The 17,097-nt window shown below is 42.7% G+C and overlaps 1 protein-coding gene across 4 annotated transcripts in view; it reads left to right on the top strand.

Annotated features, from left to right (window-relative positions):
- The window catches only part of CLSTN1 (calsyntenin 1), a 79,903-nt gene that overhangs the window by 53,888 nt on the left and 8,918 nt on the right, over positions 1-17,097 (top strand). For all 4 annotated transcript variants that reach the window (XM_059912366.1, XM_059912339.1, XM_059912348.1 and 1 more), the window contains 7 exons: positions 417-612; positions 1,963-2,171; positions 5,341-5,490; positions 5,603-5,788; positions 8,793-9,041; positions 9,382-9,503; positions 14,290-14,452. In XM_059912366.1, coding sequence (XP_059768349.1) covers positions 417-612; positions 1,963-2,171; positions 5,341-5,490; positions 5,603-5,788; positions 8,793-9,041; positions 9,382-9,503; positions 14,290-14,452 — 1,275 coding nt within the window. The remainder of the gene's footprint in view (positions 1-416; positions 613-1,962; positions 2,172-5,340; positions 5,491-5,602; positions 5,789-8,792; positions 9,042-9,381; positions 9,504-14,289; positions 14,453-17,097) is intronic.

Genomic DNA, 17,097 nt, shown 5'->3' with positions numbered 1-17,097 from the left:
CCTTCTACCTCCTCTCTGGTCCAAATCAAAATAGCTGCCCAGCCCTGCCAGGTAGCTGGGCAGTTTCTCCGTGTTATCAGGCCTTGGCTGTTTGCTAATGAAACTACTTTGCCCTGGAGCTCTCTTAAGTACTCCTGTGAAATGCCTGTCTATATTTTTTCTCTTTCTCTCTTTTGTATTCCTGCATGAATGGATGCAAAGTTTAAACAAGTTGCTTGGAAAGCCAGAACATGCTTCTTTTTACTAAAGCCCCGGAACTTACCCCCCGTCCAAGCACAAGTGCCCTTGCTTTGTTCACAGACCCCCTAAACCCCTGGCTGCCAAATTGTTGTTGTTTATTTTCTTTGGGGGAGGAGGGGAGCGTGCCCGGGGTTTGTGTGGCGGAAATTCTAACCCATGCTGTTTTGACTCCCTAGGTGAGATTTGTGGATTTAAAATTCATGGGCAGAATGTCCCCTTTGATGCGGTAGTGGTGGATAAATCCACTGGCGAGGGAATCATTCGCTCAAAAGAGAAACTGGACTGTGAACTCCAGAAAGACTACACATTCACCATCCAGGCCTACGACTGCGGCAAGGGGCCCGATGGGGCCAACGTGAAAAAGTCTCATAAGTAAGTGAGCTGGACAAAGAGCGTGTGTGTGTAAGGAAAGTGGTGACAGTTGCCGCTGCCCCAAGACTTCTTGTTTTTGAAACATGAGGCAGAGGCTAGTTTCCAGTTGTCCCCAGTGAGATTGTAAGCTCTTTGAGGGCAGGTATCCTGTTTACCCTTGTGTATGGCTCCCAGCAAGTGCCTGGCACATAGTAGGTGTTGAATAAATGAACAAATGAGTAATTTTATCCCACCAGATACTCTAGTAAAGAAACTAGGGCCTTACAGTGAAAATTCAAAAAGCCTACTTTTTCCCAGAGGAAGATATTTTGTTGTTGCGTGTATCTTTTTTTTTCTGTAAATTTAAAGGGCATGAAACGCTTTTGAGCTGGTGGAAGAAAGCTGACTTCTGCACCCCATCCTGGGTGTGTTCACATCGTTCCTGCCAGTTGAGAACTACTGGTGTAACGGAGAAGATTGAACAAGACTTGGATTTAGCCTTTTTCTAGTCTTTTCTCCGCCACTTACTAGCCCTTCGACATGAGGCAAATTTAATTTTGTCGTGTCTCAGTTTCTCCTTAGTGTGTTGGCTAAGGAAGGAGGATACATAGGTGAGGTGAGGTCGCGTAACCCATTGTGAGGGTCAGGACGGATGGGTAGCTTTGGGGTGTGGAGGGCCTTGGTGAACAGTGCGAGGGCTGCGTGCCAGTGAATCATGCCTCATCCTTTTTACAAAATGTGATATTATCATTTTCCTTGAAAAAGACCTCATTTCAGTCAGGGACCTTGTCTGATTCAGAAACGTGCCCTGGTCAGTAGCACATGAGACTGACAGTTTTCTGTTTGTAGCCTGGTCTGATGATGCCCTAGTTTTCTTGTGCCCAGGCTGGGGAGATGGAACATGGAACCAGGAAGGGCAAGTAGAGGTCCTTCATTTGTTGGGTCAGCAGTGGATGCTATCCCAGCAGTGGGTTCCTGATGGTCTCTATTCCTTAGAAGCAGGGCAGAACTTGTTTTAATGCTCATCATTTCCCATCTTCTCTCTGTACTTCTTAACCCTTCTTCCTAATTTTTTTCTGGATTTTGCAACAAAATATTTTTAACTATTTGATTGGAGAGCAAACAGATGTCTGATATAGTTTTATCTCCCTTCTGCCAGCCCTGCCACACATTGTCAAGAAAATCCCAAGTCTCTTATTTCATATTACTGCCTTTTTACCAGCTCTCTTACTCACTAGGACTTGGAAGAATCAACCAGATTCTTATTTTAACTTTAAAAGTTAAAGGAAATTTAAGAATAGGGCGGAATTTTATTCTTGGGGTAAAAAAACAAGCAAAACACACAGCCTTTCCCCTCCCCACTTCTTCCAGAGCAACTGTCCATATTCAGGTGAATGACGTGAACGAATATGCACCTGTGTTCAAGGAGAAGTCCTACAAAGCCACGGTGGTAGAGGGGAAGCAGTATGACAGCGTCCTGAGGGTGGAGGCGGCGGACGCAGACTGCTCGCCCCAGTTCAGCCAGATTTGCAGCTATGAAATCGTCACCCCGGATGTGCCATTCGCTGTCGACAAAGATGGTGAGCACCCGGGAGTGTTCTTTCCTCGCTGCGGGGGAGATGGGGTAGGCAGCCCCTCTGTGCCAGTCGGCTTCAAACCCAAACTTCGTCTGCACTTCGGTGAAACTCACAGTTAGTCCGTTCAGGCTGCTCTAACAAAATACCATAAACTTGGGGAGCCAAACAGCGGACACTTAACTTTTCACAGTTCTGGAGGCTGAGAAGTCCAAGATCAAGGTGCCGAACGTCGATGAGGACCTGCTTCTTGCTGTGTCCTCTCGTGGCAGGGAGAAAGCTCTAGTCTCTTTCTCTTGTAAGGACACTAGGCCCGTCATGAGGGCTCCACCCTCATGACCTCGTCTAAACCTCACCACCTCCCAGAGGCCCCACCTCCTACTACCATCACATTGAGAGTCAAGAGTTCAACATAAGAATCTGGGGGGACACACACATTCAGTCCATAGCAAGACCTAACTTGGTGTGTCTGTCTCACATTTAAGTTTTTTTGTTTTTTAATTAAAGTGTAGTTGATTTACAGTGTTGTGTTAGTTTCAGGTGTACTGCAAAGTGATTCAGTTTTATATATATATATATATTTTTAGATTCTTTTCCCTTATATGTTATTACAAAATATTGACTATAGTTCCCTGTGCTATACAGTAGGTCTTTGTTGGTTATCTATTTTTTTTTAACTTTTTTTTTTGAATTAATTTGTTTATTTTTGGCTACGTTGGGTCTTCGTAGTTGCGCACAGGCTTTCTCTAGTTGCGGTGAGCAGGGGCTACTCTTCGTTGCGGTGCGTGGCCTTCTCGTTGCAGTGGCTTCTCTTGTTGTGGAGCACGGGCTCTAGGCACGTGGGCTTCAGTAGTTGTGGCACGTGGGCTCAGTAGTTGTGGCTCATGGGCTCTAGAGCGCAGGCTCAGTAGTTGTGGCGCACGGGCTTAGTTGCTCCGTGGCACGTGGGATCTTCCTGGACCAGGGCTTGAACCCTTGCCCCCTGCACTGGCAGGCTGATTCTTAACCACTGCGCCACCAGGGAGGCCCTATTTTATATATAGTAGTATGTGTATGTTTATCCCAATCTCCTAATTTATTTCCCCCCCTTCCCCTTTGGTAACCATAAGTTTGTTTTCTATGTCTATGGGTCTATTTCTGTTTTGTATGTAAGTTCATTTGTATAATTTTTTTTAAACATTCCACATTTAAGGGATATCATGATGTTTGTCTTTCTCTGTCTGGCTTACTTCACTTAGTATGATAACTGCTAGGTCCATCCATGTTGCTGCAAATGGCATTATTTCATTCTTTTTTATGGCTGAGTAATATTCCATTGTACACATATACCACATCTTTATCCATTCATCTGTCGATGGACATTTAGGTTGCTTCCATGTCCTGGCTATTGTAAACAGTGTTGCAATGAACATTGGGGTGCACTGTATCTTTTTGAATTGTGGTTTTCTCCAGATATATGCCTAGGAGTGGGATTGCTGGATCATATGGTAGCTCTATTTTTAGTTTTTTAAGGACCCTCCATACTGTTCTCCATAGTGGCTGCACCAATTTACATTCCCAGCAACAGTGTAGGAGGGTTCCCTTTTCTCCACACCCTCTCCAGCATTTATTATTTGTACACTTTTTGATGATGGCCTTTCTGACTGGTGTGAGGTGATACCTCATTGTAGTTTTGATTTGCATTTCTCTAATAATTAGCGATGTTGAGCATCTTTTCATGCATGTACCTTTTGGCCATCTATCTGGAGAAATGTCTATTTAGGTCACGTTTAAGTTTTTACTCTGTCCCCTGAAAGCCTCTTTTCTGGCACCAAATCTTGTGTTCTCTTATAGGGTGATCCTCTTTTTCCTTTCCCACCAAAATCTAATAAAAATCCCCCACCTAAGGTGTTTCTATTTTTTTATCTCCCTACCTTTCTGTCAGCGTGCGTCCGAATGAGACTGCCTCTTGGTCAGTTTCGTTTTCTGTTCTCCATCAGATTTGACTTTTCTGCCTCGTCTTGAAGATGAAGGTTGATACCTCGCTGCCAGACACCCCGCCATCCTTAGTAATTGACTAGAATTAACTTACTCTGGAGCACAGCTTCTTTATTAGGTTATGGCTTCTTGATGATGCCATGGTGTCTCCATTGTTAATGCATAGTCCAGAATCTTTGATGAAATGATGGACATTGCAAACACTTTGCAGACATTTGCGCTCATGTTCAAAAAGCAGGCTTCTGTTCTACTGGCTGAGGGTAGGAAATCTCTCTCTAACAAAGTAAATCTTTTAGCAAGAAGTATTTAATGCAGCTCCATCTTGTATTTTTATAAATTTATTTATTTATTTGTTTTTATTTTTGGCTGTGTTGGGTCTTCGTTGCTGTGCGTGGGCTTTCTCTAGTTGCGGCGAGCAGGGGCTACTCTTCATTGCGGTGCGCGGGTTTCTCATTGTAGTGGCTTCTCTTGTTGCGGAGCATGGGCTCTAGGTGCACAGGCTTCGGTAGTTGTGGCACGTGGGCGTTAGAGCGCAGGCTTAGTAGTTGTGGCGCACGGGCTCAGTAGTTGTGGCTCGTGGACTCTAGAGCACAGGCTCAGTAGTTGTGGCTCACGGGCTTAGTTGCTCCGCGGCATGTGGGATCTTCCCGGACCAGGGCTCGAACCTGTGTCCCCTGCATCGGCAGGCGGATTCTTAACCACTGTGCCACCAGGGAAGCCCTCCATCTTGTATTTAATATTTGAAATACTTGAATTATTTTGTCTCTTTTATTCTCTTACATGTTAACTCTTAAATCTTAAATATAAAACCAAATACAGCTATAAGAATAAATGGAGGCTGAATTCTGTAGACTCATTCCTCTGCTTAAACAATCCTTCAAGGTGGATTTAGTGTGTGTTCAAGCTCAGGAAAGCATGAATGTTAATTATCTCAAGCATCAGTTTATTTCTATGTCAGTGTTTCCAGGGCTGAAAGCACGTGCATTTTGTGTTTCAGCATAGGACGACAGAAGTCAAAAACAGTGGGTTTGAAAATAATCAGGAAAATATATATATATATATATATATATATATATATGAATCACTTTGCTGTACACCTGAAACTGACACAATCAACTATACGTCAATTTTAAAAAAAAAGTCAGAAGAGAGAAGCAGAATGGGTTTGGGTTCTCACTGTTGTTTTTCCTCTTGGCAGGTTATATAAAAAACACAGAGAAGCTGAGCTACAGGAAAGCACAGCAGTACAAGCTGACAGTCACGGCCTACGACTGCGGGAAGAAGAGGGCAACAGAAGATGTTTTGGTGAAGATCAGCATCAAGCCCACCTGCACCCCTGGGTGGCAAGGTGAGCCTCACTGTCTCTCTGCTGCTGTCACACCAGCTCTGAAAACTTGTTCACCACGGAGACCTAACAGGAGTTTTCTTCCCCCCCGCCGCCCGTGTGTGGGCCCACACAGGATGGAACAACAGGGTCGAGTACGAGCCTGGCACCGGTGCTTTGGCGCTCTTCCCAAACGTCCACCTGGAGACATGTGACGAATCGGTGGCCTCAGTACAGGTGATGGTGGAGCTGGAGACCAGCCACATAGGGAAGGGCTGTGACCGCGACACCTACTCCGAGAAGTCCCTTCACCGGCTCTGTGGTAAGGAGGCGAGAGAGGGGCCCTGAACCCCCTAGAAGTCTGTTCAGAAGTGTGTGTGTGTGGTGTGTGTGTGTGTGGTGTGTGTGTGTGTCTGTGCATTTTAAGAACCACTGATTTGAAGCAAGTATTTCTCTAACGTGCATTGAGAATCATCAAAATAGGCATTCTGTAAGTGGAGTGAGCTTTAAATGAAATGAGACGTTTATGTAAGGACTGAAGGAAAAAAAAAGCTATAGGTAATGCAATAGCTTTTGGCAAACGTGAAGTAGAAAATGAAAACTAAGGAAACCTGCATCGAATTTATAGTCTTTATGTCCCACAAACAAGGTGTGGAGCAGCTGAGAGACAGAATGATCGCAAATCTGACCCAAGGCTAGTTCTCCATCTTCACCGTCAGTTTGGATATTTTTCTGGTTTGTCTGGATGAGGTAAAGGTGAGGTATGGATGTCTCTCGGGGAAAATGCTGAGGAGGAATGTTCCACTTGGCCGGTGGTAAAACACCAGTAACTTCAGTGGCCTCTTGATGCTTGGAAGGGCCTTTTGTAGGGAGCATTTTCCAGTACTCATCTGTCTTTTCACTAAGTGATAACGACAGTTAGATTTAGGCAACCAGTTTTCTTTCATAATTGGAAATTGTCATATGAAGAATAAGCAAAAGGGGAAAAGTATATTCTCTGCTGGCTCATCCTGATTCTGAATCCAAATATTCATAATCATGTACCTAAATGTATGTAAGTAAAGAGATCTGGAATATTTTCTATTTTATACTATGTAAGTATAGTGTAAAAAACGTACTTTCTCATAATGCCATTATTTTTTATGGTATTAAATGAACATTCTCTCAGCAGAACAGTTTGAAGGTAGAAAGAATTTTCTATTTGAGTGCTTACTGTACGCTAGGTCCTTCCACATGTGTTATTTCATTTAATCTTCCCATCAGGCCTACAAAGGTGGTAGCATTGGCCTCGTCTTTACAGAAGAATTAGTGGAGACCGAGGGAGGCTGAGTCGCTTGCCCAAGGTCACACTTTTAGGAAGTGGCCGAGCTGGGATTTGGACCAAGATCATATGATACTCAAAAGACCAGGCTGTCCCAGCCAAGTCATGCTGCCGCTAGGAATAGAGAAGTCAAGGGCCCAGTGGCTGTGAAAGGTTGCAGAATCCTCTGTGGATGAATTTAAAAGAAAATCGAGCCTGGCAATGTGTAACAAAAGTTGTGAAAATGTTTCATGTTCTTTGGCTTAGTATCCCATTTCTAGGAATTTATCCTAAGGGAATAATCATGGAGACACACTGAAGTCCTCATCAAGGCAAGGTTTGTCACAGAGAAAAAATAGGGACAACTCCGTGTGCATAGGACAGATCAGTTAAATATATCACAGCACAAATTCTATACAATGAAATGCTATTCAGACATTTTAAATTATGCTGTAAAGAATATTACTGGGAATATATGTAGGTATGTACATAGCAGGACTCCATTTTTTTTTTTATAAATGGAAGTGTGCCCTCTAGTAGACTGGGATTTGGGCTTTTTTTTTTTTTTTTTTTTTTAAACCTATGGGTTTCTGCTTACTTTTTTTTTTTTTTTGATTTATTTATTGATTGACTGATTGATTGCTATGTTGGGTCTTCGTTTCTGTGATAGGGCTTTCTCTAGTTGCGGCAAGCGGGGGCCACTCTTCATCGCGGTGCGCGGGCCTCTCACTATCGTGGCCTCTCTTGTTGCGGAGCACAGGCTCCAGACGCGCAGGCTCAGTAGTTGTGGCTCACGGGCCTAGTTGCTCCGCGGCATGTGGGATCTTCCCAGACCAGGGCTCGAACCCGTGTCCCCTGCATTAGCAGGCAGATTCTCAACCACTGCACCACCAGGGAAGCCCAGGACTCCATTTTTATAATATATTCATATTATACATATTTTATAACATATATTCATACATATTATACATATTTTAGTAATATGTGTACATTCATAAAGAAAGGACTGGAAGTGTTTATACCCAGATGTTAATAGTGGATATATTGCGGTGGGATCACAAGTAATGCTTCTTTTTTTTTCCTCTTTTCTTTATTTTTTTATTGAAGTATAGTTGCTGTACAACATAGTGATTCACAGTTTTTAAAGGTTATACTCCTCTTTTTTTCTTCCTTTAAAAAAAAAATCCATAGTTATTATTTATGAATCTTTTTAATAATAAAAACCCTTATTTTTGAGGAGAAGTAAACTGGAACTAGCAAACTGTATAAGCATTAAGATAAAAGCGGTGCCTTAATACATGCACCCCAGTGTTCATAGCAGCTCTGTTTACAATAACCAAGACATGGAAGTCACCTAAGTGTCCATTGACAGATGAATGGGTAAAGAAGATATGTATATATATGTGTGTGTATATATGTATACACACGCACACACGCACACACACACACACACACACACACACACACAGTGGAATATTACTCAGCCATAAAAAAGAATGAGATATTGCCATTTGCAGCAACATGGGTGGACCTAGAGATTGTCATATTAAGTGAAGTAAGTCAGACAAAGACACATATCATATGCTGTCACTTATATGTGGAATCTAAAAAAAATTATACAAATCAACTTATTTATAAAACAGAAATAGACTCACAGACATAGAAAACAAACTTATGGTTACCAAAGGGGGGGAGGGAGAGATAAATTAGGACTTTGGGATAAATATATACACACTACCCTATATAAAATAGATAAACAAGGACCTACTGTATAGCACAGGGAACTATACTCAATATCTTGTACTAACCTGTAACAGAAGAGAATGTAAAAAAAAGAATACATGTATTTATATATGTATGTATAACTGAATCACTTTGCTGTACACCTGAAACTAACACAACATTGTAAATCAACTCTAGTTCAATTAAAAAAACAAACAAAGACAGTACCTTAGTGTGGCTTTGAAATGCTTATCCCTTTTGAGTTCGTCGCATGATGCCTAGTGAGCGTCTCCATGTTGCTTAGGCGCTGCGTCTGGCACAGCTGAGCTGCTCCCTTCCCCGGGCGGCTCCTTGAACTGGACCATCGGCCTCCCCACTGACAATGGCCACGACAGCGACCAGGTCTTCGAGTTCAATGGCACTCAAGGGGTGAGGGTCCCAGATGGCATCGTTTCCGTCAACCCCAAGGAGCCTTTTACGATCTCTGTGTGGATGAGGCACGGGCCGTTTGGCAGGAAGAAGGAGACAGTCCTTTGCAGCTCAGACAAAACAGGTGGGTGAGCTTCGCTGTAAGGGGCGCCCGCTGCAGTGGTGCCTGGAGGTGGGCACCTTATTCTAACCCTAAAGGCTCCCACACGCTCTTGGTGACACACGTTGTTCTGTGCTCAAGACACTGCGCTGGTCTCTGGGCGTTTGTTAGCTTCACTCAGTGGATTGGGCCCCTCTTCTCAGTAAAGGCCAAGCGTATTTTTTCCTAAACCCTGCCTTGGCCCACCATGGAGAGTTCATCCATGCTGATAAAAACTGTGTCTTCAAGATCCATTAAAGAAATAGCTTTTATTTCTCCTTTGGGTCTTAAGTCGGCAGTTTACTAGTAGAATTACTCTTCACAGATATGAACCGACACCATTATTCACTCTATGTCCACGGCTGCCGGCTTATTTTCCTCCTCCGTCAGGATCCTTCAGAAGAGAAGAAATACAAACCTGCAGAATTCCACTGGAAGTTGAATCAGGTGAGCGCATGGAAAACTCACTGCTATGGATGTTTTTCAGAGAGATTAAATGGGCATTGCGACCGTGAACAGGACCGGCTGTTTATGGGCAGGGTTTATTTAAGATTTTATGATTTCTGTGTCTGTGGGTAATAGGACAGCAAATTAAATCCACTGAACTCCCTTTTACTGAAAGCCTAAGTTTGTTTTTTTACATGTACGTGTTTTATACATAAAATACTAATACAGGCGTACCTCATTTTATTGCACTTCACAGATATTGCAGTTTTTATAAATTGAAGGCTTGTGGCAACCCTGCATTGTCAGATAATGTTAGCATTTTTTAGCAGTATTTTTTTTTCTTTTTTTTTTTTTTCACACACACACACTGTATTTTATTTTTACAAGAGAGCAGTATTTTTTAATTAAGGTATGCACACTTATTTTTTAGACATAATGCAGTTGCACACTTAATAGACCACAGTATACTGTAAACATAAATTTATATGCACTGGGAAACCAAAATAAATTCGTAAGACTCGCTTTATTGTGATACTCGATTTATTGGTGTGGTCTGGAACCAAACCTGTGATATCTCCAAGGTGTGCCTGTATAAAGAAATGATATGATTTAAATCCCAAATATCGTGTTATAACTTATTGAGATAAGCAGTACTTGCTTAAAAATTGGGATTGAGGTCCTTGTATTTGTTTATTATTTAAGGCCTTGGCTCCCCAGTTGTGCCAAGGACCCTGGGTGCCTCAGCAAATTCGGGGGTGTGATGGGATATTTTAAATATTCAAGGAACCAGCAATCTTGACATCTTTCAGACATCACATGAACTATTAGCTCGTGGGAATTTATAGTTTCAACATTAGAGCACATTATACTTCTTGTGATGATGTCATATCTTTGCAAAGCTGATTTCCTAACAGTTGCTGTGATAAAAATCAAGTGTCATGTGCAAAGATTCAGTGTGTTACAGGAAATGAGGAGATGCTGTAAACTGAGAAAGCCTTTTCATTAAAATCACAGCAGGTCGTTTCCTCTTGTGATTTAGAGTTGGAACAAGAAGGAAACCTGAGCTTAATTTATTTGCCTCATGGAGTTTGTGGATAAGAGCTGACATAGTGTTATATGTGCCTGTAGTTGGTAAAATATAACATTGTCTGAAACAGTTGCAAGATAGATAGATACATAAGAGCACATATGAGAAAGGAAAAAAGTATGTGATGGTGGAAAGATGAAGTGACTGTCCAGTTGGCAGTGTTCATCTCTTACTGTTGTAATTTTTATTTACATAGATCATTTCTTTCTCGGAAACTTTTGTCATCAGTTTTTTCAAGAAACTAAGAAAGGTATCATCCAGAAAAAAATTTTGCAATGTAGGTAGACATTTTAGGTATAGTTCTGTTTTAGTAACCACAGTCTACATTCATATATTCAGTTTCTTCTGATTACATGTTTTAGAAACTTTATCGTGGAAAATTTCACACGTAGGTAAAAGTGGACAGATGAGTGTAAGGAACAACTCCACACACTCTGGCTTCAGTAATTAATTATCAGCTCTTGGTCAACCTTGTTTCATTGTTACCTCCACTATTAATAATTTTTTGTTCAAATTGTCTCATAGATGTTTTCGTGTTTACAAATTTGTTTGTTTGAATCAGGATCCAAATAAGGGGCCATACGCTGGGATTGGCTGATAGACCTTTTGAGTTTATTTTAATCTGTAGATTTTCCTCTTCTCTCTTGGAATTTCTTTGGTGACAAAACACGCTCCTGTCTCTTCCTTATACCCTGTAAATTGGGACAGGGCTCTAAAGGCTTGATCAGAATGGGGTTTGTATATTTCTGATCTGTTTAAGCTCCGTCAGGTTGTTTCTCTTTGTGATTTAAGCAGCCGTTAGTGGTCAGTGTCACCACCCTTGTGGCACTTGATTTCTGGTCACTTGGGTCGTAGGAAGTGTGTTCTCAGGAAGGGCTCATGGGAACAGTTAATTCCTGAGTTCTTACATGTTGTTTTAATAGTTTGTCTGTGGCCTTTAAACTGAAGGTCACTTTGGCTGGATATAACATCTTTGGCTCCGATGTAAGATTTCCAAGAACAGAAAATCTGTTTCTCCATTGAGTTCTGATGTAAAATGTTGCTGTTAAAACCTGACAACAACCTGACTTTCTTTCCTTTATAAAACACTCAGTCTTTTTGTTTGGATGACCATGGGATGTGTTTTTTTTTCTTTTTCCTTCTTTTTTTTAAGGTCATTTAATTTTACGAATATGTCTTGGTTGTTTTAGGTCTGTTTTCCCAAATATGTGGTATGCCTTTTAGTATCTAGTTTCAGACATTTTGGTATTTCAGGAAAGTTTTTGTTATAGTTTTTAGTATTCTCTTCTATTGCTTTGGTTTTCCTCTCTGGGGCTCCTCTTATCTTTTGTTGATATTCTTTACCCATTTTCTGTATCTTTCCCTTTTGTTTAAATCATTCCTGTGCTTTGTCACCTCATTTCTGAGTTGCTCTAATTACAAACTATGTTCTTCTGTTTTGTCATTTTCCTCATGTCTTTTAGCGTGTTTTGAAATAACAGATTATCATTTTCATCTCTTTGGTTAGGTATGTCTTTCAGGTATGGTTTCATTCTCTGAAGGGAGGTTATTCCCTTTGGTTGTCTTTTTTTTTTTCTTTTAAAAACTTTTTGGGATTGAGTCGTGATCATTTTTCCCTCCTCAGTTTTACATGAAATTAGCTTTCCTACACTTTGAAAAGCATGACTTTTTTTTTTTTTCCCCCTAGCTTTAGGGTTTGATCTGTCCCTTCTGTTGTTTTCAATAAAGTATTTTTTTTTAAATGTGGCTTCACACGCTCTGGTATCACCTGGATCAGAAGCCCTGTTGCTTCCCTCCACCCGCCTTGTTTCAGCATTCGTGTAGTCACTTAGTCACCAGTATTGTCGTGGGTGTTGTCTGTGGTTTGGGGTTTTGCTACCCTAATCACCGTGTTTTCAAGGAAATTAAAAAATTATACTAATTCTCCTACTCTCTTCTCAGAATATGCTCATGGTATTTCCCAAGAAACCTGTACTATTTTAAAAACTGGGGGTGTAATATAAATTACTTTCTGAAGCAGCATATATTACAGAACTTGTTTTAAATAAAGAAACTAAAATTAAGATCTTATCTGTCTCAAAAGTGAGTTACTGTGCAATTTCTTTATTTAGAAATCTGTGATTATACACACATACATTATGCATATATAATAAACATATATACAATATGAGAGATTTTAATTGTTTCCTCAGACTTATCAAGAGCAGCTGCTTTTCTTTTGGAGGTAATCTTTGGTAATTTCTTCATTTATTTTTATGTTTCTGGTCTGTTTTAGCTCTTGATTTCTCCTTGGTTCAGTTTCTTAGAATTTAAAGGTAAATTGGGCAAGCTTTTTATTTATTTATTTATTATTTCTAAATATTTATTTTTGGCTGCATCGGGTCTTAGTTGTGGCACGCGGGCTATTCATTGCGGCACATGGGCTTCTCTCTAGTTGTGACGCAGGGGCTTCTTTCTAGTTGCGGTGTGCGGGCTCAGTAGTTGTGGTGTGCGGGCTTAGTTGCCCTGCTGCATGTGGGATCTTAGTTCCCCAACCAGGGATCAAACTCATGTCCCCTGCATTGGAAGGCAGATTTCTTAACCACTGGACCACACAGGGAAGTCCCTGGGCAGGCTTTTTAAAAATACAGTTTTAGAAATTTCATCCCATAGCGTCTCCTTCTCTGCTTGTCCCTGTTCTTGCATGTATGCCTCTTCCTCTAAAGCCAGAAATCAGGGAATGCCAGACCAGCCAGGCCTTGGAGACCGCAGACCAGCACCCCACGTGACAACAGGGGAGATATTGGGGAGCTGCTCCTTCATGATAGGAGAGGAGCTCAGTTGAATTTGGCCATCTGAGCTGTATGTTCGTATTTATTTAGACCAGCACCTTTGAACCGAAAAAGAAAACACATGTGCTGTAGTGGGCCTCGTTCAGAAACTGGAGGCATTTTTCATTTTTTAAAAAAAATTTATTTATTTATTTATTTATTTATTTATTTATTTTTGACTCTGTTGGGTCTTCGTTGCTGCACACGGGCTTTCTCTAGTTGCGGCGAGCAGGGGCTACTCTTCGTTGTGGTGCGTGGGCTTCTCATTGCAATGGCTTCTCTTGTTGCGGAGCACGGGCTCTAGGTGCGCTGGCTTCAGTAGTTGCAGCATGTGGGCTCAGTAGTTGTGGCTCATGGGCTCTAGAGCTCAGGCTCAGTAGTTGTGGCACACGGGCTTAGTTGCTCCGTGGCATGTGGGATCTTTCTGGACCAGGGCTCGAACCCGTGGCCCCTGCATTGGCAGGCGGATTCTTAACCACTGCGCCACCAGGGAAGTGCCACATTTTTCATTTTGATCCAGAAAAGGAATGGCCAGCCCCCTGGGTGGTGTCCATACTGCCGATACTAGAATTTCCTGGTGTCATGCTCTTGGCAGAAGGGAATCGGGCAGCTCCCTGCCTGGGGTCCTGTCACATGACGAATGAGTAGCGCCCCCAAGTCTGAAGTGTCCTAGAGATGGTAGTGTCACCTTGACCTTTTGGGGTGAGATGCGGTGGGATGAGACGTATTTTGTTGTTGTCATTTTAAGTCTTTTCCTTTTTAGGAAGACAGAGGTTCATTCTGGGTGACTTGTTCTCGTGTCAAGTTGTATCCCTCTCATGGCTGCGTCTTTGGGTAAGCGGGAAGGTGGACGTTTCACACTTAACCACCCACCCCCTTGGCCTCGTAGGTCTGTGACGAGGAATGGCATCACTATGTCCTCAACGTGGAAATCCCCAACGTGACTCTTTATGTGGACGGCGTCTCTCACGAGCCCTTCTCTGTGACCGAAGACTATCCGCTTCATGCATCCAAGATCGAAACCCAGCTCATGGTTGGAGCTTGCTGGCAAGGTAACGGTCATCGGCACCCCGTTCCCTCCAGGCTTTGAGAATTCAGTGCTTCTTCTCTGCTCTGTTGGTGGAAACAGGCTGCTCTCAGCGTCTCACATCCCTTACTGTCCTCTCCTTTCTCTTTTCGTTTCTTTGCCCGGTGTAGCCTTTCTGGGGGGCACGGCTGCTGCCAGGCTCCAGGAGGGCTCTATTTACGATGCTTGATGAAGGCGTTAAAGGATGGGAACTCCTTTCCTGGGGGTCCAGGAGGAGGTATGCAGAGGGAGAGTGTCATTGAGGGCCTTGTTTATAAATTATTTATAAATTAACCTGTTCGTTGGAAAGTTTACAAAAACAGAGAGGCAACCATCAGGCACAGACATGTGAGTTGCTTCGGCCAGGAGGGCTCGTCAGAGTGATTAGCACTTGATAACCTGGCGGGAGCACCTTCAGTGAGGATTGGGGGAGAGTCCGTGGGCGTCTCTGCTGGAAGACCAGCACGGGATGTGATGACAGCCACCAGCAAGACGATACCTTTTATTCTTGTTTTCTGAGTGGCAGGCTGTGTGCCAGTGGCTTCACATGCATTATCTCATTAATCCTAATAATATATTTGCAGGGCAGAAGCTCTTTTTATCCCTATTTCAAAGCTGAAAAACCGGGGCTCAGAGAAGTAGTGAGCTGTGTCACCAGCTGGTTACGTGGTGCTAGGATTTGAACCGCTGGAGCCAGTGCACCCAGGCCCAGCGTTCTGACCCACCAAACCAGGGGTGCTAACCTTTTCTGTGCCACGGAGTCCTTTGGTGGTCTGTGAAGCCTATGGACCTTTCTCAGGATAATTTTTTATTAGTCTGTAAAGCAAAATAAAATACATAGGATTTCAAAGGCGACCAATTAAACTGAAATACAGTTATCAAAGTACTAAAAGGATAAATTTGTAAAGTAGTAACACCTGTGCCGCTTTATTAACTCATGAAGATCAGGCACCTCCATTAACTGCCAGGAGTCAGAGCAGGAGGGGCTTTGTAACCATGCTGTGTATCTACAACAGAGCAGCTGGTAGGACATGATATCTCTCGGCACAGTCATAGTTTCTTCTAATATTCCTGTGATTTGTAGCTGACGTTTATAACCAAGGGGAAAACTAAATTTTAGAAGTTAGTAAAAATTAAGCATGTGATTTTTCCCAGACCCATTGGTCTGCCGTCAAGGTTCATGGGCCCCCCCCTCCAACTTTGCCCCTGGCTCTGTGTTGTCACTTCAGGGTGTCATCATCACTACATGTACCTGCTAAATAGGCCTTCTTTTTCCTTCCCTTTGGAAACATTGTACCTTGAGTTAGGTTAGAAATTTATGAAAGAGCCTAACTGCCAAGACAGTTTTGCTGCTTTTAGGAGAATTTGAATTTCGTAATTTTCCTGCAGATCCTTTCAGGTGAAAAAGAATAAGACAGTATTTCACGGTGAACTTCTTCAGCAAATTCCCAGATTTATTACTGGTGACAATCCATCTGTGAGAAAGTAGAACGTGAGACCAAGGAATGAGGAATAAATTATTAGAAAGTTTTTAGTTGTTACCCTTAAAATTTCAGGAAGTTTTTAGTTGTTACTCTTAAAAATTTAGTTCAAACTTCCTTCCCAAATTAAACAATAATTTCTGAGTAATGATTTTAAAAATAAGAATAAGAATACAAGGGATTTCCCTGGATGTCCAGTGGTTAAGACTCCGCACTTCCACTGCAGGGGGCGCGGGTTTGACCACTGGTCAGGGAACTAAGTAAGATCCCACATGCTGCACGGCGCGGCCAAAAAAAAACAAAGAATAAGAACACAAGTGTGGGGACTTCCCTGGTGGCGCAGTGGTTAAGAATCTGCCTGCCAGTGCAGGGGACACGGGTTCAAGCCCTGGTCCAGGAAGATCCCACATGCTGCAGAGCAACTAAGCCCGTGCGCCACAACTACTGAGCCCACGCTCTAGGGCCTGCGAGCCATAACTACTGAGCCTGTGCTCTAGAGCCCGCGAGCCACAATTAATGAAGTCTGCACGCCTAGAGCCTGTGCTCCGCAACAAGAGAAGCCACCGCAATGAGAAGCCCGCGCACCGCAAGGAAGAGTAGCCCCCGCTCGCCCCAACTAAAGAAAGCCCACGCTCAGCAACGATAAATAAATAAATAAATAAATAAATAGGCATGATATTTACATATTAAAAAAAAAAAAAGAAAGAATACAAGTGTGAACCTAAATGTTATTTTGTATTCTGGGAACTTTGTTACATGGGTTAAAATACCACCCGCCCCCCCACCCCATCCCACCCTGCCTTCCTCTTCATGTCATGGTGTCTCTGCCATCAGATGGCAATCACTTTTCATCCTTTCTCATCTCTTTCTACCTCAGCCCTCAGCATCCTCAGCTAGAAGAATCTGCCTAAATTTCCAAACCAAACACAAGTTTTAAAAATTTTAGTTAATGGGGGAAGAAGATCTCCTTTCTTCCCTTCAGGGGATTTGAAGTCCCTTTCCCTTCAAGTTCATTGTGCGGAGCCTGGGCTGGAGGCCCGCCTCGTGGGATTAACGGAAACGTCAGTTGTAACTGTGTGCTAGGGGGACGTAGGAGCTGTGTGCGCTCCGGGGCTCACCTGTGCACACCTGGCCTCGTCCCCATGTGGCC

Source organism: Balaenoptera ricei, chromosome 1, assembly GCF_028023285.1.
Source record: "Balaenoptera ricei isolate mBalRic1 chromosome 1, mBalRic1.hap2, whole genome shotgun sequence".
NCBI lineage: Eukaryota > Metazoa > Chordata > Mammalia > Artiodactyla > Balaenopteridae > Balaenoptera > Balaenoptera ricei.
This window is presented reverse-complemented; position numbering and strand designations above follow the sequence as displayed.